This window comes from Cnephaeus nilssonii (genome assembly GCF_951640355.1).
Source record: "Cnephaeus nilssonii genome assembly, chromosome: 8".
Classification (NCBI taxonomy): domain Eukaryota; kingdom Metazoa; phylum Chordata; class Mammalia; order Chiroptera; family Vespertilionidae; genus Cnephaeus; species Cnephaeus nilssonii.
The window spans coordinates 2,114,546-2,138,769 of NC_137079.1; the positions used below are offsets into that span (position 1 = coordinate 2,114,546).

The window sequence follows — 24,224 nt, forward strand, 5'->3', positions numbered from 1 at the left end:
GGCCAGGTCGATGCGTGGCCCACTCCGAAGCCGCATTTCTGCCATCTGAGAACTTGTGTCTTCCTTTAATTCTAGAACATTCTTAGTCCTTTCTTCTATTTTCTCATTTATTAGATGTGCGCTGGTGCATCCCACCTACATGTTCCCGACCTTTTCATTCATACTTTTCATATTTCAACTCTTTCTGCTTCTTTAGGGAAATTAAGGTAACAACCCTCTGGTCCTAGCCGGTGTGGCTCAGTGGATAGAGCGTCGGCCTGTGGGCTGAAGGGTCCCAGGTTCGATTCCGGTCAAGGGCACAAGCCCGGGTTGCAGGCTTGATCCCCAGTGCAGGGCGTGCAGGAGGCACCTGACCAATGATTCTCTCATCATTGATGTTTCTCACTCTCTCCCTCTCCCTTCCTCTCAGAAATCAATAAAAATATATTTTAAAAAAAAAGATACCGACCCTCTATGAAGTGCTGTGATGTAAACGCACACAGGTGCGCCCACCACATGGATCGAGCGAGACACTGTGAGACACAGAGAACATGGACGAGACACACACAGCACACGCAGAGGAGTGTGTACAGGCGGCATCTGCAAGCCTGGGAGAGACGGCCCACCGTCTCCCGACACGCAGCGCCGGACGGAGTCCCACCTGGCTCGGAGTCCGACTCCTCTCTCGGGACGTCGTCATAAATGGCTTCCTCGGGGTCTGCAAGGAGAGGGGGACCTGTGAGGACAGCCAGACCCGCCGAGCGCACTTCCCGGGGCAGGGCCCGGTCCCCAGGGAGCCGGCCATCCCGCGGCCGTCGGCGCGGGCACACGGCACCTGCCAAGTGTGAGCACTATGGTGAGGGCCGGGCGTGTCCCTGGGGGTGAAGGAAATCCCTCTAGCAAGCGTGTCAAACCCCAAGGCTAACACGGGCCAGATGAGCGAGGCATGCGGCCCGTGGGCCGCGAGTTTGACACGCTTCCTCCAAACGGACCGGCTGGGCGGCATCCCCACAGGGGCTTTGTGGTCCAGGCCAACGCGGCCCATTACTGTATGTTCAGTTGCACGTGTCCCCGTGGCCCTTTGACAAGCATGAAATTCGTGAAGGTGGTGTGTCTGACACAGAAACTCGACGTGGCATTAACGTGTCAGAGACAAGCACCGCCCAGTGCCGCGGGGGACGTGGGAAAGTTCACAGGAGCCGACGACGCAACGCCTGAGCCCTGGACGCGAAGGACGGCCACCGGCGGCGGGAGAATGGGGAACGCTCAGCCGCTGGCCGCTGTGCTCAGGGGCTAGAGCGTCGGTTACAAATCAAAGGGTCAAGGGTCGGCTTCCTGGTCAAGGGCACGCACGCGCGGAGGCAACCCATCGCTGTGTCTCTCACAGTGTTTTGGGTGTGTTTTTTCTCTCTCTCCCTTCCACTCTAACAATCGATGGGACAATATGCCCAGGTGAGGGTTAATTAGTTAAAATGTTGGACTTTGAGGACAAGATTTCTCAAGCAGCTTCACGTGAAACATTCGTTTCCTTAAGTTAAGTGGGCGGAGCTTCGTGGGCAAATCCCGAGTGTGCGCTGCGGAGGGTCGTGGAGGACACGCGACGTGGGAGAGTCATCGGCTGTCGGAAAGGGTGGTGTGTGACGTGGACTTCGCCACACGTCACTGCTCCCACGTGGAAACAAACCAGCAGGCCACAGGTCACAAAGCAACACCGGGAAGAAAAGGGGGGGTCCCGGTCAGTCCCGGACCTGGAGCCACGGCGACCCCCCGCCGGCGGGGGCAGGGGCCAAATTCCGGAACAGCCCTAACATTTACACCTACCACCCCGTGAGTGTCTGCTCCTCCGGGCCCCGGGGGCTGCGGCCTACGGGGCACCTTTCACACAGCATCCCGACTGTCATCTGGAGCGGACGCACAGCGGTGGGGGGGGGGGGCTGTCATCTGGAGCGGACGCACGGGGAGGGGGTTGGGGGGGGTGCTGTCATCTGGAGCGGACGCACGGGGAGGGGGGGGCATTCAGGCCATTTTACTTTGGGAATGAAATCGCTACAGAGCATCCTGTGACGATCCTGATTTAACCCCCTCCCCGCCTCCCCAGAGGGATCAGCTAATGACGCTGAGCCCTATTCACTACAGTACCCTAACCAGCCAGGGCGACGCCTCCAGGGGGTTCCTAATTGGGAGGCGGCTATGGCTGCGAGTCTGTCACAGAAAACGATCCCACAGCAATCAGCGGGTGGAAAGGAGGCGGCTGGAAAAGCAAGCTTCACTTTCCTTTAAAAATTTAAAAACAAGTAAATCACCCTGGCCGGGTTGGCTCAGTGGGTAGGGTCCCGGGTTCAATTCTGGTCAAGGGCATGTACCTCAGTTACAGGCTCCTCCCGGCCCAGGTCAGGGCGCGTGCAGGAGGCAACCAATCGATGTGTTTCTCTCACATCAGTGTTTCTCTCTGACTCTCCCTCTCTCTTCCACTCTCTCTGAAAATCAATGGAAAACTATCCTCGGGTGAGGATTAACAAAAAACGAAAAACAACAAGTCAATCCAGCTAAAACAGCTGCCCTCTCTAACCACACGTGGGCAGGCCTGGCCCGCCGTGGGGTCCGTGGTGGCTGCACCCCCTCCCCCCACCCCCATGGAGAGGCACCAGCTGGCGGGAAGAAGCCTTTCGGTGTCAAACACCAGGGGGCGCCGTGCTGGGCGGGAGAGCTCCCAGTGACTGATGGGAGATGAGTGGCGGATGTCATAACCTTTAGCCCGGACGCAGGGCAGGAGGCTAACGGGCTGAGCCCGGCACCAGCGCGGGCGTGGCGAGGACCCGGGCGGGGGCAGCCCTGGCGGGCGGGCAGCTTACTGTCCATCCAGGCGGTGTTGGCGGGATCGGCCACCCAGCGGGCGAGGGCGCTGTCCTCGGCTTGGGCCCGGTCCTCGCTGCGGGAAAGCAAACGGCACGTCACCACAGACCATCCTTCCCGCCCTCGCTGCCGCGGGTCCCCGAAGCACACAGGGCCCCCACGCGTGCCCGCGGCGCATTCCCCCAACGGGCCCGGGCTCTCCCACGCTCCGAGTGCTCCGCCCACCGCTGAACGCCCAGCTCGAGGGGTGAGGGGAGTCTGGCCGGGAGGGGTTCCCCTGGGCACCCCGAGCAGAGGAAAGGCCGGTCAGTAGACCAGCTGGGAGGACTCCGGTGAAATCGGGCTTAAACAGAGTTAACTCTTTTTCTTCCCAGCCAAGGGTCCTAAGAGCCTGTCACACCAAGGCACACGGCGCGCCTCCCCGAGGGAGGCTGGGCCTGCACGGCTCCTGTTTGGCTGGTCTCCCACACGGAATAACACGAGCGTCTTGCCGTCCTGTGTTCAGGGGGACCCACGTGGGGGCCCTGATGAGGGCAGAGGCTGACGGACAGCGGTGAGGAGCCACGGGGGCCCGGGCAGCCGGCACCTCCGCGCACCGGCCCCCCGGCCCTCGGCGCCGGGGACCAGTCGTGGCTCAGGACACCCGGGAACAGCCGCTCGGGTACCTGTTTGCCGGGTCCTCGGAACTCACAGAGTTGCCCTGGCCGTCTTCCGCCACCTCGGGCGTCTCTGCCAAGAGAGAAAAGAACGCGTGTGGCTCGAGGCCGATAAACATGCAGGTTGATCTTCACCCTAAAATGATTTCCTCCGTTGTTTCTGACCAACGATCGAGTATCTTAGCAGGAAGGTGGGTGAGTGATGGATTCGAGGTGTTTTAGGTTTCAGATGGAGTGTCTTCCACGTGGGGTCACACTACAGAGTGATGTCCCAGGGTCGTCGGAAACAGCCAGAAGTAAAAGGGCACCCCAACAAGTCCCGTTCCTGGGACACAAGGACCCTCGGTCCCAGCGGCTCTCCCGGGAGGGAGTTCACAGGGAACGTGAGGCCCCGCCGTTCCGTACGTTTCCCCGGGAATGGGATGGGATGCATTTGGAAGTGTCTGCAGGGCGTCCTCGGGGAGTTCCAGGCGAAATGCTAACACGCTGCGGACGGGTCACGAGCGTTCTCGTGTTTTCACATCACACAGAGCTTACCAAGTCTCGTACTTCAAAGAGATATGAGCTTGTAAGAACATGTAATAAATAACTTCAAATGCAACGGGTATTTAATTTTAAAGCGTGCCGTTAACATGTATGTAAAACGTTTTTTGTACTCGTTCGATAGAAATGTATCTGGCCGCTGGGTAAAGCGAGCGATAAAACTACTGGTCCGCAGGGTGTTAAGTTGGTGATAGTGAACAACCAAACCTTCCCTGCTCTCACACATGCACACACTCACACATACACAGCCACACATACATGCACGTGCACACACACATACACACTCTCATGTACATGTGTACACACTCATGCACACACATTCCCACACACCATATGTAGTCATGCACACACATATACACATTCATGCATACATACACTTATGAGCATACACATTCCCATGCACACACTCATCTACACACACATTCCTACACACACACACTCGTGCACACACACATTTCCACACATGTATACACTCGTGTGCACTCACACAGACAGCCACACCTCCGTGCTTGCACACACACACACATATACACACTCATGCACACACACACGCGTGCGCACACGAAGTCCGTCTCGCACGGGGAGGCGGTGCAGGGAGAGGGCCCACCTTCCTCGTCCAGGGACACGGAGCGCACGATGACGGGGCTGGCGTAGGCGGGCAGGAGCGCGGGCAGGCTGGAGGGCACGGCGTAGCCGCAGGGCACGGGCACCGAGTACCCGCTGGGCACGTGCAGGCTCACGGCCTCCTCCTCGGCCTCGGGGTCTGGGGGCGCGGGCTGCTCTTCCTGGAAGGGCGTGATGTCGATGATGGAGTAGGGGTTCACTCTCGCTGGGGCCCCAAGCTTAGTCGGTTCCACCGGCGCGCCCAGGTCGGTCCCCGTCCCGTCTTCCCCTCCTGGAGGCAAACCCAGCGTCAGGCCCACGCGCTCGGGCAGCAGTGCGCCCCCCCCCCGCCCCTGCCCTACCCCGACCCCCAGCGCCAGGGCTCCTTGAGGGCCCCTCTATGGGCAGATAGACGGTGTTCAGGGTGCACCCCCTGACCTCGGGGAGGGTGAACTTTGGGGCAGGAGGGCCCCGTGGCCTGGTGAGAGGCTCTGTTACAGGAAAAGCAAGGCTGGCCGACCGGTGCACGGGCAGCGGGTAAGCAGCCGGCCCTCCTGGCGCCGACAGGCAAAGTCCTGCATCGGGTTCCCCAGCGGCAGCCTGACCGCTCCCCGCCGGCAGCGGCAGCGGCACCTGACGAGGCCGTGCCCATCGGACACCAGGAACACCTGTCCCGCCCGGTGAAGAGCGGGCATTGGGGAGACTGACAGTCTGGAAGCGGCGTGAGTTCAAGTGCACACGGCCCGGGTTCCATGCAGTCATTCCAGCTCCCGCCACATCACAGAGGCACACCTCCCTCAGGCCCCCGGCCCAGCGGGCCCTTCCTGCCGGCGAGGGGCCTGGGTCCGAGGCCACCGGGCACTCACCGGAGCTGGTGGGGGCGGTGGCTCCCACGTGCCCGGCCTCGGGGGCGCCCGGGGCTCCTCTGTCCGCTTCTGGAACCTCATCTCCGCTGTCAAACTCGAACTGTTCTCCCTCCTCCTCCTCCTCCTCATTATTGTTCGTGTCGTATTTTACTTCATTTCCTGCTGTTTAACAGAGATGACATGTTCACAGGCATGACCAGAGAGATGACATGTTCACAGGCATGACCAGCAAAACCACTTCCACGTTCCGGACAGAGACGGCTGGGTTCGAGGTGCCGGCCGCCCTGTGCTGGGGGAGACCTTCGGGGCTGGGCTTGGGGGTCGGCGGCTCTGACTTCCTCTCATGGGACCCACAGCTCCCCCTGGGAAAGGAAGACAAAGGACGGGCACTTTCCTCACCGGAGACCTTCCTCCCCCCCCCCCCCCCCGGACCCTGAGAGCCAGGGAGCTCCCTCCCCCCCAACCCTGAGAGCCAGGGGGGCTCCCATCCCCCCCGGACCCTGAGAGCCAGGGGAGCTCCCTCCCCCAGGGACCCTGAGAGCCAGGGGGGCTCCCTCCCCCCCCCCACCCGGACCCTGAGAGCCAGGGGAGCTCCCATCCCAGCGGGCGCTGGACCACAGGGGGCGGGGCATTTAAGTCCCTGGTTCCTGTCCCTGGGACACAAGGGACCTCGGGTGGAACCTGGGCCTCAAGATTCGCCACCCCCTGCAGCTCTGTCCAGGCTGCTCTTCCGGGAGGCCGGGAGGCCGGGAGGCCGGGAGGCCGGGAGGCAGGGAGGCCGGGAGGCCGGGAGACTGGGAGGCTGGGAGGCCGGGAGGCTGGGAGGCCGGGAGACTGGGAGGCTGGGAGGCCGGGAGGCTGGGGGGCTGGGAGGCCGGGAGACTGGGAGGCTGGGGGGCTGGGAGGCTGGGGGGCTGGGAGGCTGGGAGGGCAAAGTCCTGCGGACGTGCCGGCTTTTACAGCACAAACCACAGGTCCCGAGGACTATGTGGCCGCAATCCCAAATCGCAGAGCGGGCTCTCTTTAAAAATTTGTAGGGAAAATACATTCCTGGAATTGAAAGGGTGCACAATGGCATTGCAAGCCTCCATGCTGGCCTGTGTCTTGTGTGTGTTACATATAAAAATACTTAAAGATTAAATGTATAAATATTTTCTTTAAAAAGAAATGGGTGAAGGGATCCAAAGGTACGAACTTCCAGCCCGGCCGGCGTGGCTCAGGGGCTGAGCATCGACCTAGGAACCAGGAGGTCAGGGTTTGATTCCCGGTCAGGGCACCGGCCCGGGTTGTGGGCTCCATCCTCAGTGTGGGGTGTGCAGGAGGCAGCTGACCAGTGATTCTCTCTCATCATGGATGTTTCCTCTCCCTCTCTCCCTCCCTCTCCCTCTCTCTCCCTGACGTCAATAAAAATAAATAAAACACAAACAGCGACAACCAGAGCAGCCGTCGGTCCGGAGGCGCTTCCTGCTCCGGCAGCCGGGGGAGGGCACATCCCAGCGGGTGGGTCTCCGGGAGGAAGCAGACGCTTCCTTTCCCCTGAGGAGGGGGGTCCAGGCCGGGAAGGGGGGCAGAGTCCCGCCCTCCCCTGCCGTCCGGAGTCGGTCGGGTCCCGGGGACCCAGGGCGGCCTCACCCCACCTGTCCGTGGCACACAGGACCCGCGGGACATTCGAGAACACGTTCCCCCAGCTTTCCCGTGCTTTAAAACGACGACAAACACTGAACGGGGATCCAGAAAAGGCTCCCGGAGGGTACCCTGAGCACGTTCCTCTGAGAAGCGTGTGCGTGCGGCCTGTCCCAGGGCCAGCTGCCACCCCGAGAGCCCTGCACCGGGGTCCTCCTCCGATCCGCCGCTGAGCATTGTCTTCAGGAAGCAACCGGAAGGCGTAGGAGACTTGAGTGCCAGGACAGTTTTAAGAAACAACCGGAGGGTCTCATGACGAAAGATCGTCTTTCAGATCAGGACCGTGGTCGGCAAACTGCGGCTCGCGAGCCACACGCGGCTCTTTGGCCCCTTGAGTGTGGCTCTTCCACAAAATACCACAGCCTGGGCGAGTCTATGTTGAAGAAGTGGCGTTAGAAGAAGTTTAAGGTTAAAAAATTTGGCTCTCAAAAGAAATTTCAATCATTGTACTGTTGGTATTTGGCTCTGTGACTAATGAGTTTGCCGACCCCTGGGCTCGGACACCCTGCAATGAGCCGCTACGGGCAATGAAGCTGCGGCTGAAGGTTCTCGACACCATGGAGCTTCGTTCACGTAAGCTGACCAGTTACGTGAACGCAGTTTTTAATATGTCTCTTCGCGCTCATTTACTAGAAGATAACGGTGTGGGGAGGGAGTGGGGGCTGGGGCCGGGGTGCCGCCATGGAAACCGGTCCGGTGATGACACGCGATCACCCTTGGACCCGCAGTCCCACTGCCGAAAGCCACACTCAGACGGCCTGCGTGCCCCGCGCTCACAGGACGCCGAGGGGGGGGCGCACCCGCGGGTCCGGGCCGGCCAACAGGTAAACAGAAGGTGCCCGTCGCCCACGGGGGGGCCTCAGTCCTGCAGCGGAAGGAGGCGCTGCCGCCGGCGATGGGCCCGGGGACACTGCCCAGCGCGAGGGCAGCGCAGAGACCGACACTGACCCCACTCGGGGCCCTGGAGCCGGGATTCGGAGACAGAGGGGATGGTGGTGCTGGGCGGGGGGGCGTGTTCAATGGGACGGAGTTTCAGGGCGGGAAGACGAGCGTCTGGAGGTGGGGGTGACGTGGCCCCTGACCCACCGGGCGACCCACCGGGCGGTGCCGCGGACTGTGCCACCAGAGGAGACCGCACCTCCCTCCTCGCCCAGCTGAAGTGCCTGCCACGGCGGCCGCCTCTGCCGCGCTGCAGACACAGCGGCACCTCAGTTCTCGGACTTAATTCGTCCCAGAGGCTGTTCGAAAATGAAATCATTTCCCCATCAGAGATCACAGGAATGGAATTATTCCATTCCAGACCCCCACGTGACCCCGCGTTAACCTTCCTTATTCTCAGCACATGTCTCCTGCACTGATTAATCTATAGATAAACACTTCAAAACAAAAAGGACAGGATGGCCCTAGTCGGTGTGGTTCAGTGGCTAGAGCGTCGGCCTGCGGACCGAAGGGTCCTGGGTTGGATTCTGGTCCAGGGCACATGCCTTGGTTGCAGGCTCCTCCCTGGCCCGGGCCCAGGTCAGGGCTCGTGCATGAGGCAACCCATCAATGTGTTTCTCTCACATCGATGTTTCTCTCTGTCTCTCCCTCTCTCTTCCACTCTCCCTAAGAATCAATGGGAAAATATCCTCAGGTGAGGATTAAGCCAAAAAACAAACAAAAGGGACATGAGCTATAAATGAAAATTTAATCAAAGGAGAGGAAATGTACGGTAAAAAATGAAAAATTAATAATAAGAAGCAACAAGAGTCAAAACCCATGCAAACATTCACAGCTCACACTCCTGGGATATCAACCACGTGAGGCAGGCTGTAAGCTGGCTCCACTCCCGCATCCCTCTTTTGTCGCCCGAGGGACACGTGACCGATCACACGGGTGTCGGCAGGAAAGGGGGTCAGGCTGAGAGGCGAACTGGCCGAGATGGAGACGTTCGAGACCCGAGGGCTGACTGTCATGGGCATTTTCTCTGTGTTTCTCTGCGTTTTCCGAAGTTCCCGCCACAAGCCCGCACTCGTCCCTGGTGCTCCTGTGTCGCTAAAACACAAAGCCGCCGCCCCCAGAAGTGGCCAGAGCGTGTCTGTCCCGAGACCCGGAGCTCCGGCCTGGCCCGTGAGACACAGCCGGGCAAGGGGTCCTGCCCCGCGTGGTCGCCCCTCGCGCGCTTTCCCACCAGCCCGTGTCCCGCCGCCGGAGAGCAGCGTGCAGCGGAGAAGGCGTTTGGGCTCCGAGACTAAGGAGTCACCTTATTCACTAAAGAAGCTGCTGAAGGCGTTAGCGCCATTCGTCTCCTTCGCGGAACACAGACGTGTCCAGGCCACTCCCCAGATCCCTCGCCATCTCCTAAGCTCACGGTGCCCCACAGGGAACCGATGCCGCCCGGCACCCTGGCGCAGCCCTGTCTGAGGGACGGCGGGCACGGGCCCAGACCGCGGCCTGCCTCCGAGCCACACGCGGCTCCTTCTGCCGGCACTCGCCTCCCCACGTCACAGCTCACGCTCTGAGCTTTAACGATTAGGTCACACCCCCCAAGTGATGTCTAGGAAACTGTTTCTTAGACAAATAGAGCTTTGAAAGGTGTGGCCCAAAACCAGCTCCTAAATACTTGTGAAGGGACGAAGCGAAGAGTGAGCTTCGGGCCCTAAAACGCACGCCCCCCCGCCATGAAGGGGACAGTGGTGTGCCCAGTGTCCTCAGGTCTACGTGGGCACTCTCACCCCCCCCCCAAACAGGAGGCAGCGCCTCTGTAGGTCACACCTGGGAAGGCACGAGCTGCTGAGGACAGCTGCCCTGTTCGCCACGTGCCACACATCTCCTGGGTGAGACTGGCCTGCCAACTGCTCACTCCCCATGCACTTGTGCAAAGAATGAATGAGTGAGTGAATGAATGAGTGAGTGAGTGAATGAGTGAGTGAATGAATGAGTGAATGAGTGAATGAATGAGTGAATGAGTGAGTGAGTGAATAAGTGGAATGAGTGAGTGAGTGAATGAATGAGTGAGTGAATGAATGAATGAGTGAATGAGTGAGAGAGTGAACAAGTGAAAAAGTGCATGAATGAGTGAGTAAATGAGTGAGTGAGTGAATGAATCAGTGAGTGAGTGAATGAGTGAGTGAATGAATGAGTGAATGAGTGAATGAGTGAATGAATGAGTGAATGAGTGAGTGAATAAGTGGAATGAGTGAGTGAGTGAATGAATGAATGAGTGAGTGAGTGAGAGAGTGAACAAGTGAACAAGTGCGTGAATGAGTGAGTAAATGAGTGAGTGAGTGAATGAATGATGAGCAGATGAGTGGTTTCAAATATTTTCCCGCCACGAACATTAATTTCCCCCCCAATAGAACTGCAAGTAGAACCCCAACCAGCAGAATGGAATAAAATACAGAAACCCTCCGAGGGTTTAAGTCTTCCTTTAAACCACGGTGCCTCACGCAGCGCCTGAGGGGCCAGGGGCCTGGACGCCCGGATGCTGTCCCTGCGCACAGACGACGGCACCGGAGCTGTGGGAGCGGCGGCTGCACCCTCCCAGCTGGGTCCGTCCCCCCGGAACACGGAGCGCACCACAGCTGCCTCAGAGAGCACGCTGCCGTCCCGCATCCCTGTCCTGAGGGCAGGACCCCAGGCGCCAGGCTGGGCCTCGCTCGCGGTGACCTCATGTGCCCTGACCGGCAATTGAACGGTGACCTCTTGGTGAGGGGGCGACGCTCAATCCACTGAGCCACACCGGCCGGCCCCCGTGGCATATTTCAGTGGCAAAGAGGTTTCTGCTTCCCACGGTGAGTCACACCAGTGAAAATGCTGTTTCCGATCCCACGGATGCTAGTCCGTTAGGGTTCTGGGCGGCCCAAAGCAGGGGCGGGGCCCCGGGCAGGGCGTGGGCATCCGTCTGCCCGCGCCCGCCCAGCTGCCCGTGCCTGAGCCAGCCAGACCCGCAGCCACCGTTCCAGGTCCCCTCTGCAGGGCTCGGGGCAGGGACCGGCCACCCCCCTGCGCCCACGGCCCTCCAGGCGGCTCCGCCCACTCACAGCCTTAGCGCCCACCCAGGCCAGCACGCGAGGACCAGTGAGAGAACACCGCTTTTCAGCCCAGAGAGAAAAGTCATCCACTTTGTTCCGAGGCCCAAAGAGCAGAGTTAATTAATTACAATATGAAAGTTTTATCTAAGATGCAATGTTTCTCTTCTGTCTGATGAAGGCTGTTTTGTTTTTAAATCTTTTATTGTTTAAAACAAAGGAGGAGTGTTGTAAGGGGCAGCTGCCTGGGCCTCCAACAAGGGGCTGCTCACAGCCTCCGCCTCCTCCTGGCCCTGGGTGGCCCTGGGTGGCACAGCCTGTGCTGAAGGGGAGGTCCCCCAGACCCAGGCCAGGCCCCCCCGCCCCCAGCTGTTCTCCCAGGTCTGAGCTCCCTGCCCAGGCACCCACATCCCGTGCAGTGCGGCACCCGCACCAGCACAGACACACAGACCCCCCTGACAGAACTGGGAGCCAGAAATGAACCCCTCAGTATGACACCTCCCGGGTATACCCCCCCCCCAGGGCAGGAACAGCTGGGGCAGGTGTGAATGCGGTTCACCGCCCGCCCCACCCCACCCCCGGCCTCCCCTTCGGACTCGGAGCTCAGCATCCTCGGGGTCGCACCCGGAGCTGTGGTTTGGGGAAGGGCCCCCCCTGGTGAGGCCGCAGGAGGACACACTCGGGTGGTGGTGGCTGTCCTTGTTTGCGAGGGCGGGTGGGAGCAGCGCTGGTCTCCCTCATTCTCAGTTAAACCAACCAGTCAGACCCAGCCCAGAAGCCCTAACAGCAGGACGCCCACAAGGAGGAACCCCGCAGCGATGAAACCCGCAGCGAGAACGCACCGTCTCCACGGCCTCCAGCGAGGCGCAGCCTTACCTTCCGCAGCGGCAGCGGGGGCAGGCGGCTCCGGCTCCGGCTTGGGCTCCGGGGGGTCCATGCTGTGCGGCTCCGGGAGCCTGGCCCTGGCCCTGGGCAGCCCTGTGGGAGGAGAGAGGCCGTCAGGTCAGGTGCGAGCTGCCCTCAGCCCACAGGCACCCCAGCGCCAGCGCCAGGAGGGACACTGGGTCTCAGTCACAGCCACACGAGAGAGCTCACCCCTGCCAGTCACAGGGCCACAGGACGGAACCTCCGGAAATAACCAGAGGAACCCAGGGTCCCATTCCTGCCTCACCCAGCGGCAGCCAGGGCTCCCCACCGGCACGGGGTCACCCCCAGAACCCCTCTTCCTCCGGACTCAGGCCAAGGGGAGACGGGACACACAGGTACACGTGTGGCTTCCTCTTCCTCCAACCAGCACTGTGGGGTTTGGTTTGGTTCTGTTTGTTTAATATATTTTTACTAGAGGCCCGGTGCACAAATTCATGCATCAGTGGGGTCCCTTGGCCTGGCCTGTGGGATGGGGTTGAAACCAGCTCTCCGACATCCCCTGAGGGGTCCCGGATTGCGAGAGGGTGCAGGCCAGATTAAGGAACCCGACCAGTGCATGATCGGGGCTTAGGCGGGACGTGGGAGGCTGGCCAGCTGGGAGGGACCCCGGGAGGGCTCCAGGGCGTGTCTGGCCCGTTTCACTCCGTCCCAATCAGCCGGACCCCAGCAGCAAGCTAACCTACTGGTTGGAGCGTCTGCCCCCTGGTGGTCAGTGCACATCATAGCGAGTGGCTTTAGCATATCATTAGCATATGTCATTTTGATTGGTTGAACAGACTACAGGACAACCAGACACTTAGCATATTAGGCTTTTATTATATAGGATTGACTTCAGCGAGGAAGGGGGGGAGAGAGAGAGAGAGAGAGAGAGAGAGAGAGAGAGAGAGAAACATCAATGATGAGAGAGAACCATGGATCGGCTGACTCTTGCATGCCCCCTACTGGGAATCGAGCCTGCAACCTGGGCAAGTGCCCTTGACCGGAATCGAACCCAGGACCCTTCAGTCTGCAGGCGGACGCTCTACTCACTGAGCCACACCAGCCAGGGCCACTGCGGGTTCTGAGTGAAGAACCGTTGCCCCGGACTGAGACCGAGGCTGCCGCTCTCCTAACGCGGTCTCTGCAGGCGGCTTCAGTTTCTCTTTCTGCGTCTCTCGCTGCCCCACGGGCCGCGGAGAAGGAGTCTGAGCAGGCGTGTGGCAGCGGCTCCATCAGAAGGCGGGTCCCTCGCGGCCCCATGGAGACAGCGGTTCCCTGTGGCTGGCGGCACCTGCCCGGCTCCCAGCACAGTTTGCTCCGGAGGCCGCTCACTGCAGGGCGACCTTCGCGGGTCCCAGGAGCCCGGGCGGGGGACGAGGGAGGGGGAAAGCACAGAGGGCGTGGGGACGGCACTGACTCCCCAGCCTCACCGCCAGGGGCTGCGACCTCAGGACCCTCTGGTCCCTCCGCGCGGCAGGGCGGGCTCTCAGTCCCGCAGCCCCTGGTGCCACCCCGGAGCTGCTGCCCCTCATAACCAGGAGGCCCGCGTGTCTGCGCTCACGGGGGCACATCCCGCCCGCTGCCAGCCCGGAGCTGGGGAGGCCCTTTGGGAATCGCCCATCGAGGGCAGAGCAGTTCCCCTGAGGCCGCCCGCCTCTCTCTGGCCCCTCCCCCAGCCGCTGCCTGACCGCCGGGGCCAGGCTCAGACCCGCAGGACGAGTAGGAGGACAGGGCACCGGTTCCTCCGCGGAGCTCAGTCCCGGACGCCAAGGCCCTGCGGCCTCCAGAACATGATCAGCGCCTTCCCCACCCTGGCCGCGTCCTCACTGACCCCGGGACTCCGATCCTGACAGCTCACAGGTCCTCACTGACCCCGGGACTCCGATCCTGACAGCTCACAGGTCCTCACTGACCCCCGGGACTCGGGTCCTGACAGCTCACAGGTCCTCACTGACCCTGGGGCTCGGGTCCTGACAGCTCACAGGTCCTCACTGACCCCGGGACTCGGATCCTGACAGCTCACAGGTCCTCACTGACCCCGGGACTCCGATCCTGACAGCTCACAGGTCCTCACTGATCTCCTGTACTCCGATCCTGACAGCTCACAGGTCCTCACTGACCCCGGGACTCGGATCCTGACAGCTCACAGCTCCTCACTGACCCCCGGGGCTCCGATCCTGACAGCTCACAGGTCCTCACTGACCCCCGGGGCTCCGATCCTGACAGCTCACAGGTCCTCACTGACCCCCGGGACTCGGGTCCTGACAGCTCACAGGTCCTCACTGACCCTGGGGCTCGGGTCCTGACAGCTCACAGGTCCTCACTGACCCCGGGACTCGGATCCTGACAGCTCACAGGTCCTCACTGACCCCGGGACTCCGATCCTGACAGCTCACAGGTCCTCACTGATCTCCTGTACTCCGATCCTGACAGCTCACAGGTCCTCACTGACCCCGGGACTCGGATCCTGACAGCTCACAGCTCCTCACTGACCCCAGGGCTCCGATCCTGACAGCTCACAGGTCCTCACTGACCCCGGGACTCCGATCCTGACAGCTCACAGGTCCTCACTGACCCCGGGACTCCGATCCTGACAGCTCACAGCTCCTCACTGACCCCGGGACTCCGATCCTGACAGCTCACAGCTCCTCACTGACCCCGGGACTCAGGTCCTGACAGCTCACAGGTCCTCACTGACCCCCCGGGCTCCGATCCTGACAGCTCACAGGTCCTCACTGACCCCGGGGCTCCCATCCTGACAGCCCAGCAGGTGCCCTATGCGCTCAGGCCACTGGGACACCAGGCGTAAGGAAGGCAGAGGATGGCGGATTGGGGTCCCCCCAAGCACCCCCAGAGACAGAGCCGCCCATCCAGCCGAAGGCTCCTCTCCAATGGGCTTGAGTCCCGCGTGAGCGTAGACACCCCTTTCCAGCCACTGCCTCGGGCCCTAACCCCGGAACCCGGCTGAAGCCACCCTGCTTCCCCCTCCGAGACGGAAGGCAGTGACAGGCTGGAACAGCAGCGGCACTGGCGCTTCGTCCAGACGCCCTTCCGGCCGCTCCAGCCTGGCCGGCTCCTGTCCGACCCAGCGAGGGATTAGAGCGCAATACTCACGCATACATCTGACTTTGGGGTCTGACCGTCCACACTGCTTTCTTTAAAATAATAATGACGTCCACCTGTGAGGGCCCCGTCCCCACGGCCAGACAGCAAGCCTCCCGCCCGTCAGAAGCACAGCCTGCCGGGCCGGCCAGCGTGGCTCCGTGGTTGAGCATCAACCTATGAACCAGGAGGTCATGGTTCAATCCGTCAGGGCACAGGCCCGGGTTGTGGGCTCCATCCCCAGTAGGGGGCGTGCAGGAGACAGCCGATCCATGATTCTCATCACGGATGTTGCTATCTCTCTGCCTCTCCCATCCTCTCTGAAATCCATGAAAATGTATTTAAATAAACTTTTTAAAAGCACAGCCTGTGGCGGGAGCCCGGAGGCCTCGCTGCATGGGGATGGGGGGCAGCGTGGCCAGTCCTTCTGTTTTCTGCCGAATTCCCAGGCGACTCACTGAGCGGAGGGGCTGAGGCTGAGGCTGTGCCGCCAGGGGGCAGCCCCTGGGAGGGAGCAGCGGGCTCGGCTCCCAGTGGCGTCGCTCTGAGCGGGACTGAATGTGCGGCCTCCCCACGCCCCCTTCACCACGGCCACGGCACAGCGTGACAGCGCGGACACTGTATTTTACTTTAAAAAGCCACGTCTAGTCCTGACCGGTGTGGCTCAGTGGATAGAGCGTCCGCCTGTGGACTGAAGGGTCCCGGGTTCGATTCCGGTCAAGGGCATGTGCCTTGGTTGTGGGCACATCCCCAGTAGGGGTGTGCAGGAGGCAGCTGATCGATATTTCTCTCTCATCGATGTTTGTAACTCTCTATCCCTCTCCCTTCCTCTCTGTAAAAAATCAATAAAATATATTTTAAAAAATACAAAGCCATGTCTAGTATCAGAAGTGGTTCATGGAAGAGGAATGCTTCAAACCTAAAAGAAGCATTCTGAATATTTTAAAAAGTCCTTTCACTATTGTTTACTAAAAGTATAAAACATGGGCGGCTGCCGGAAGATGAAAGAGGAGCGGGCAGGGGAGATATGGGGGGGGGGGGGGGGGAGAAGAGGAACAATTGTAATAATCTGAACAATAAAGATTTATTAAATTAAAAAAAGAGAGAGAAAAAAAAAAAGAGGAGCGGGCAGTGGAAGAACCACAGGCCTGGGCGTTTTCATGAAGCAACTGCTCATCTGAAAGCCCTCACACAAGAGCAAATGAAGACGCGAACACAGACTTCCAGGCTCCGCCAGGCTGGGGAGGCTGACCCGGGGTCAGGAAGAGGCGGCAGTGGGGGGTGGGGGGCAGGTGAGAGGGTCCCCCCCCCCCCCCGGCTCTGCACCCGCCTCCCCTGCTCTCAGGCAGGGCCCCTGCGACCATGACCTAGGACAGGACCTGGCCCTGCCCCTCACCCTGCAGGACGCAGCCCTGGCCTCCTCCGGGGACCTCGCCACGTTTCCCTAGACCCGTGGTCGGCAAACCGCGGCTCGCGAGCCATATGCGGCTCTTTGGCCCCTTGAGTGTGGCTCTTGCACAAAATACCACGGCCTGGGCGAGTCTATGTTGAAGAAGTGGCGTTAGAAGAAGCTTAAGTTTAAAAAATTTGGCTCTCCGAAGTAATTTCAGTCGTTGTGCTGCTGATATTTGGCTCTGTGGACTAATGAGTTTGCCGACCCCTGGCCTAGACCCAGACTTCCCTCCACTGCCGAGCTCCCAGGACGCCCCTCATTCCGCCACCTCCCGCTTCCAGGAGGCTTCACTGAGCGCTCTCCCCCCCCCCAAACGCTTCACAGCCGCGCCCCCGTGTCCTAGTCCACTCCACGCCCCGCTCTTGTGGTAACTGTGACGTCTGAACCCAGCAGCCACGTGCTGGACGTGGCGCGACCGAGCACTCCATGGCGGCAGCCCCACGCTGCCTTGTGCAATAACGAACAGCGTCGCACACAGCAGGCCTCTCAGTGCTGGTGAGCACGTTTTCAGACCATTACTGACAGAGGAGTAAGCTGAAATCACTGATTTCCCCTTCCCTCTAGCTGATGCGCAACACGCTCCGTGTAAAGAGCATTTCACACACCTGCCTTCCAGCAATGTGGTGAGTAAGCGAAGGTCTGTGAGTTGGCTGGGCGCGAGGGGAGCAGTCCACCGCCCCACCAGGGCGCCTCTACCCACAATTCCCACAGCGTCTCCCTCTAACCTCACCACAAAAATAACTCCGGAGGAAATGTGCCTCTCAAAATAGCAACGCGGTGAAGTTGGTCAAACTAGAAAGTCAGCCTTCACTTTGACAGATAAAAAGCCATCCTGACATAACGGAGTTTTACCTCTTCCCTCGCTGTCTACCCGCCCTGGACGGGGCACTGATCGATTATGCACAGCACCTGCCACGACCACCTTCCAACTGACAAGCGATCGGGACGTCTGTACTGACCAGAGGCGGCCACTCGGCCACGTCCCAGGGCCCAGCCAGCCACGGTCAGAGCTCAGCGGCCATCACATTGCAAAGCACACACCGGTTCCTCTCACGGGTCTTTCCCAATAAGAGTTCTCTCCCAGCCCTGGCCGGTGTGGCTCAGTGGATAGAGCGTCGGCCTGGGGACTGAAGGATCCCGGGTTCGATTCCGGTCAAGGGCCTGTGCCTTGGTTGCGGGCACATCCCCAGTGGGGGGCGTGCAGGAGGCAGCTGATCGATGTTTCTAGCTCTCTCTCCCTCTCCCTTCCTCTCTGTAAAAAATCAATAAAATATATTCTTTAGAAAAAAGTTATCTCCCATGAGTGAGACGCCCGACGCGCATTTAAGCGATGTGTGGACAGTGGCCGGGGCCTTCCTGGAGGGACATGGTGGCTCCTGCAGGAAGCGCAGGCTGTGGGCTGGGGCAGCCGCCAACCGGGTGGCCCCAGCGCAGGGAAGCAGGAAGCCCTTTGCACGACCTGGGAGAGCCTTCTGCTCCTGCAGGACCGTGCACCCCGCCTGGGAGAGCCTTCTGCTCCTCCAGGACCGTGCACCCCGCCTGGGAGAGCCTTCTGCTCCTGCAGGACCGTGCACCCCGCCTGGGAGAGCCTTCTGCTCCTGCAGGACCGTGCACCCCGCCTGGGAGAGCCTTCTGCTCCTGCAGGACCGTGCACCCCGCCTTCTGCTCCTGCAGGACCGTGCACCCCGCCTGGGAGAGCCTTCTGCTCCTGCAGGACCGTGCACCCCGCCTTCTGCTCCTGCAGGACCGTGCACCCCGCCTGGGAGAGCCTTCTGCTCCTGCAGGACCGTGCACCCCGCCTGGGAGAGCCTTCTGCTCCTGCAGGACCGTGCACCCCGCCTGCAGCTTCCCCGGGGCACCGACCTCCTATGAGAAGCCAGGACTCAGCTCAGCCGTCCCGCCCAGCGCTCAGGCCCCGCGGAGGGAGGGGCGGCAGGTGGGCAGGGCACCTAAGGACCGGGGCGCCGCTGCAGCTTCAGCCGGGCGGGCCGCAGGGCCGTTACCGGCCGGGAACCGCACCGGGGGCTGTTTATAGTGACGTCGTCATCCTCCGGCCAAGGATCAGCCTCCACGGAAACACAGATGATGCCCCCCAAACGCCTCCACTCACCCCCTCGCAGCTTCACCGCGGGCGGGCTTTCTCCCCCCGACCCCACACCCCGCCCCGCCCCGCCCAGGGGTCCCTCCAGCAGGTTCCTGGCTGTCCCTGAGTCTCGGCCCCATCACCACCCGGGGAGAAGGGCACCCCGACGAAAACGGGGTCCGCTCCCAGGGCCTGACCCGTTCCCTGCACTGCGCCCACCAGTCAGGGGCCACCAGCTGAAGTTGGGGGGCTGCTCGCGGCCCCGTTAACCTCACTGTCTGTGGTGGGAACAGAGGGCACCATGCCAAAGTTGGGGGGATGCCCTAGGCCCGCGATCACCAAGCAGAGACCCCCGCCCCCGGGGGCCCGCAACTCACCCCGCCGGGACCCCCGCCGCCGTCCCTCCGAGCGCCCCTCTCCCTGCCCCGCGTCCGCCGCCGGGATGCGCTTCGGCCCCGCCCACGGGAAGACAGCTCCACCCCCACATCGTGATTGGCTGGTCCGGACGGTGCCGGGAGCCTATTGGCTGAAGTGCCTGCCCATTCTTCAGCCGCGCCCCGCCCTCGCGCCAGCGCATTCCTGAGAGGCCACGTGGCTGCCCGCACCCCTGCCCGCGGCCCAAAGCCCCGCTGCCCCGCCCGGCTGCGCCCGCGTGGGCGGGGGGCGCGGGACAGACCCCGGAGCACCCGCCCCTTCCCTCCGAGCCCGCCCTGCCCCGACGGCCCAGGCCCCTGAGCAGGTCAGCGGCCCTCAGACCCGCCCGTCCTGGCTGGGAAATGCAGGGTTCACACGTCTCCCAGGGATTGCTCAGGCTCGCCGAGCCAGAAGCTGTTTGCTGGGACCTTCCAGTGAGCTTGGTGGCAGCATTCCGTGGCTGGGTGAGCCTGCTGGTGACGTGGTAGGAGGCATGCACCTTCCAGCTGCTCCCCCCTCCTGCCCTCCCCCAGGGCGCATGGCCACCTGGGGCCTGAAAACCTTGTGCCGCCCCAGTGTGTGACCCTGAGCAGGTGCAGGCACGGAGCAGCGGTCCAGGAGGAAGCTCCAGGAGGCCGCTCGTCTGAGCCCAGAGCCTTTATTAGTTTACAATTAAAAAGGAAGCAAAACCCGGCCAGTGTGGCTCAGTGCTTGAGCACCCACCTATGAGCCAGGAGGTCACAGTTCTATTCCCCGTCAGGGCACGTGCCCAGGTTGTGGGCTGGATCCCCAGTGTGGGGCGCGCGGGAGGCAGCTGGTCTATGATTCTCTCTCATCATGGACGAGAGGCCCAGTGCATGAAATTCATAAACGGGTAGGGTCCCTAGGCCTGGCCGGTGATCTGAGCCCACCAGGGCCTTCCAGCTGCTGGCTGGGACCTTCCTTCATTCCGTGCCGCCCCCTGGTGGTCAGCACACGTCATAGCAAGCGATCGAACTCCCAGTCTCCAGTCGAAATCCCACGGGGACACTTTGCATATTAGCCTTTTATATATATAGAAGATGTTTCTATCTCTCCCTTTCCCTTCCTCTCTGAAATCAATACAAAAAAATATATTAAAATAAATAAATAAATAGAAAAAGGAAACAAAATATCATTATAATTATTACTAAAGCATCTTTAACAAGAATACAAAGAAACCAAGATGACGACTAAAGGCCGTGGCCATTGCCCGTTCCCTGGTCAGCACACATGCTACACCTCCTCCTGCCCACGTCTCTGCATCTACAAGGAACGTGAAGTCAGAGCCGCCTGACCTTCACTCGGTTTGTGGGATAAATACAAAATAGCTAAGTGTCCCAAAGCCAACGCCCGCCCACGTTCAGCGCTCGGAAAGCTCATGCTCAGAAGTTCTTCCCTGCACATTGTGGTTACTGTAGCTCACAGCTGACACATAAAGACTACGAAGGTTAGCAAAGGAGTACAAGGAAGGCAACAATTTGGCAACTATTAACAGTTCACTGTTAGCATGGGCTCCGTGTCTTTTAAGTGGACTGAGCTACTGTGAAGCACTATTTTAGTCCTATCCTAGAGCTCAAATGGGTTAGGAAAGATCTTCCCTCTCCGCGACTTCAATATCAGAAAGGCTGTTTGAGTCTCTATTCCACGGGTTCTGTGAGCGTCTCATTCGCTCTGCCCAGTTATCTGAATGGCCCGGGCAGAGAGGTGAAGAAGCAGGCGGCGCTCGGCCAGCGCGCCTCACAGGAACACCCTGGCATTTGCCGGTTTCCGGCCGGGGCAGCAGAAACGAGAAGGGAACATGTAGCACCATGTATGGGTGCAGCAGTGGGTCCGGGCCCAATCTGGGGCTCCTTTTTTGGTGTCGGGGACTGATAAACACTGTGTAACCTACAGGAGCCTCTGAGCTTCCGTCTACCATGTAGAACACGTGACTACGCACATGTAGGTCATAGGTGAGTCTGAAAGGGAGACCCCCACACACCCCTCACTGCGGTGTCTGGGAGCGTGGGTGACCGTGGGCCCCATAATAATGTGGGCCCGTCTGTTTATTTCTTCTCCGAACAAAGAAAACACATTGAGTCAACTTTACTCAGAGCTGGCTCACAAGTGTGTTTTCAGAAACTTAAAATCAAGAGGCTGCTATTGGGTCATTATTTTGTAAAAGAAGCCGTGTTGTTCTTGGCCCGAGGGGACAGCAGTGGCCCCATCATAACTAGAAGTACAGGGGCAGCGTCCACTTGTCCACGGGGCCTACGACCCCGAAGCTCGGGGCCACCAGCAGGGACAGTGGGTGGCACCGCACGGCAATGCCGCCAGGTGGGGCTGGGCACGAAGAACTCTCACCCAGGACTCGGACCACCATGGCCTCCCCACCATGACCTCCCTCCCCTCCGTGGCCTCCCCATCATGACCTCTCCACCATGACCTCCCCTCCGTGGCCTCCCCATCATGGCCTCCCCTCCATGACCTCCCCTCCCTGACCTCCCCACCATGACCTCCCCTCCATGGCCTCCCCTCCGTGGCCTCCCCTCCTGACAGCCCTCCGCCTGCCTGCCTCCTGGTGAGTCCTGACACCCCACAAGCCAATCCGTTGCGATGAGTCTCGAGGTCTCCTAGGGGCTGCATTTCTCTGTGCCCTGGCTGGTGGCCACACCCACAGCCTTGTCACTAGAACCAGGTAACAGCAGGAGAGCGCGCTCAGAGTGCAGACTCAGTCACCGAGGGGCGTACCTGCAGAAAGGGGATGCGGAAGACAGGGAACGGGCAGGCAGGTAAACACCCGTCACCCGGTCAGCTCGCCCCCTTCACTCCCCGGGCGGTGGTCCCCGCCAGGACAAGGGCTCCTGGGAAACCCCAGCACCCCATCTCTCCCCAGTGCTGGTGACCCGCGTGTCTGTGCAGCACCCCCAGCCCAGGCCCCGGGCTGAACCAGAGGCCGGTGGGAGAGGGTCACCCGGGAGCAGGGACAGGGGCGGGCGGGGCTCACCCAGGTCCTAGCACAGAGGCGCTCTGCTCACTGAGCATTCCTGTTCCCGGCAACAAAGGGGAGAGAGCAGGCCAACAGGGCGAGGGGAGGAACAGCGAGAGCGATCAGGGGGAGGAGGGCCCGGCCCTGGGCAGCCAGCATGCCGCGGGCAGATGGGCAGCCGCCCAGTGTCCAGTGGGGGCAGGGGTTGTCCCAGCCCCACACAGCGTCCCTTTTGTCCCGGGCACTGGGACCACAATGGGCCTGTTTTCTCCTTTGCTCCTTCTCCGTGGGTGGAGGGGGGGCGGCTCAGAGGGGCAGCAGCCCCCGCCAGGAGACCAGGCCCAGCAGGGAGCGGCGGGAGGAACAGAGGCCTTGAGCTAAATGATGGGCGTGCGGGCTCCTCTGGGGCCCGGCAGGCTGAGCGCGGGGGATGGAGGGCGACCGGAAGGGCTGTCTGTCTTCACACGGGCTGGACCACAGGGACCCCTCCCTCCCTCCCTCCCTCCCTTCCTCCCTGTCCCTCCCTCCCTTCCTCTCTGTCCCTCCCTCCCACCTCCTCCCCTGGTACCAAGCCTCTGGCAGAACAAAGTCTGGGAAGAAATGTCAAAGGGACAGAGAACCAGGACTCTCGTGGGTGACCTAGAAGGTTCTTTCCTGCTTGGGCCACAAGCTCTAATTTCCGTGCCTTCTGGCGCGGAGCCTCCTGCCACTGACCGCGGGGGGTGCTGTGACTGCAGGGCCCAGGCCGTGGGGTGCGCCCGCGGCGCCCCTGAGTGAGCAGCATGGGGAGCCCTGCGTGAGGAGCTCAGCGTGGCCTGTGCCCTGTGCCCTGTGCCCTGTGGCCTGTGGCCTGTGGCCCGTGTCCAGCCACGGCCTCCTCTAAGGACACTCCGGAGGGCGCGGGAGCCGGGGCAGGGGAGTGTGGTGTGGGCACGGGGCAGGTGCTGAGCAGGAGGGACAGAGTCTGAGACCAAGGAGGCTGCAGCACCTGGCCTCGAGCCGCTAACCCCCTAACTCTCCCCCCCCCCCCCATGGCAGCGTGTTCTCTGTGCTCCAGTCCTGGCCCCTCGGTAGTTATTCCCACCTTGGCCCACCCCCGGCTGACCATCCCCTTCCTTCTCTCAGCGGGCGCGGACTCCCCCCGCTTCACCCGTGAGCACCCAGGCCCGGGGACCCCGGCCACGCCACCTGTCTACCCCACGGAGCACGCAGGCCAGGCCCTCATCTCAGGGACACCGTGCCGTCCTGGCTGCTGCGTGGCAGACATCTCACCTCTGTCACTTAAACCCCAACGCCGCACGCCTCCCCCCCCCCAGGAATGCACTTCATCTTCACTGAGGAGAGGGGAACGGCTGTGACGGTCTGCCCTCTGTGGTCCGCGTGTGTGAACGAGTGAGGCAAACAGCAAAGATGTGGAGGTCCCCCCGCAACCCAGCGGCTCAGATCCTGAAGCCCTCCATTCCCCACCAGCCGTTCATGTGCGCGGCGGAAAGTAGTCCAATTGGGCCTGACCCTGAATGCGCTGGGCCCCTGGGTGCCCATGGCCTTGGGGTCGCTGTTGTCTTCCCTAGAGAGCTGCCCAGTCCAGCATCAGCCCCGCAGTCAGCCCCACAGTTAGTCCCACAGTTAGTCCCACAGTCAGCCCTACAGTCAGCCCCACAGTCAGCCCTACAGTCAGCCCCACAGTCAGCCCTACAGTCAGCCCCACAGTCAGCCCTACAGTCAGCCCCACAGTCAGCCCTACAATCAGCTCTACAGTCAGCCCCATAGTCAGCCCCGCAGTCAGCCCCGCAGTCAGCCCCGCAGTCAGCCCCACAGTCAGCCCTGCAGTCACCCCTGTGGTCAGCCCTACAGTCAGCCCTACAGTCAGCCCCGTGGTCAGCCCTGCAGTCACCCCTGCGGTCAGCCCCACAGTCAGCCCTACAGTCAGCCCTGTGGTCAGCCCTACAGTCAGCCCTACAGTCAGCCCCGTGGTCAGCCCCGTGGTCAGCCCTGCGGTCGCCCCGCGGTCAGTCCGCTGGCAGCGCTCCGGGGAGCCGGGAGGTCGGGTTGCTGTCCTCGTTGGTGCGGTCCCAGCTCGGGCC

The 24,224-nt window shown here is 61.3% G+C and overlaps 1 protein-coding gene and 1 long non-coding RNA gene across 8 annotated transcripts in view; both read right to left on the bottom strand.

Moving 5' to 3' along the window:
• ARHGEF10 (Rho guanine nucleotide exchange factor 10) overlaps positions 1 to 19,192 on the bottom strand; it is a 64,337-nt gene extending 45,145 nt beyond the window's left edge. For 4 of the 7 annotated variants that reach the window (XM_079779019.1, XM_079779017.1, XM_079779018.1 and 1 more), the window contains exons 1-6: positions 7,138 to 7,183; positions 5,501 to 5,659; positions 4,639 to 4,926; positions 3,498 to 3,561; positions 2,832 to 2,908; positions 641 to 697 (exon numbers count right to left, since the gene is read on the bottom strand). In XM_079779019.1, the coding sequence (XP_079635145.1) occupies positions 641 to 697; positions 2,832 to 2,908; positions 3,498 to 3,561; positions 4,639 to 4,926; positions 5,501 to 5,659; positions 7,138 to 7,168 (676 nt within the window). In that variant the 5' untranslated portion in view covers positions 7,169 to 7,183. Of the gene's footprint in view, positions 1 to 640; positions 698 to 2,831; positions 2,909 to 3,497; positions 3,562 to 4,638; positions 4,927 to 5,500; positions 5,663 to 7,137; positions 7,184 to 7,254; positions 8,422 to 12,069; positions 12,172 to 19,114 lie in introns of those variants that run through there. The other 3 variants (XM_079779022.1, XM_079779021.1, XM_079779020.1) reach the window with 3 other exon arrangements.
• Positions 1,515 to 2,643, bottom strand: LOC307104227. The gene is made up of 3 exons (XR_013813864.1): positions 2,609 to 2,643; positions 1,801 to 2,563; positions 1,515 to 1,641 (listed from the first exon to the last, which is right to left on the bottom strand). It is a non-coding gene; the product is annotated as an uncharacterized lncRNA (long non-coding RNA).
• Positions 19,193 to 24,224: the final 5,032 nt, after the last annotated feature.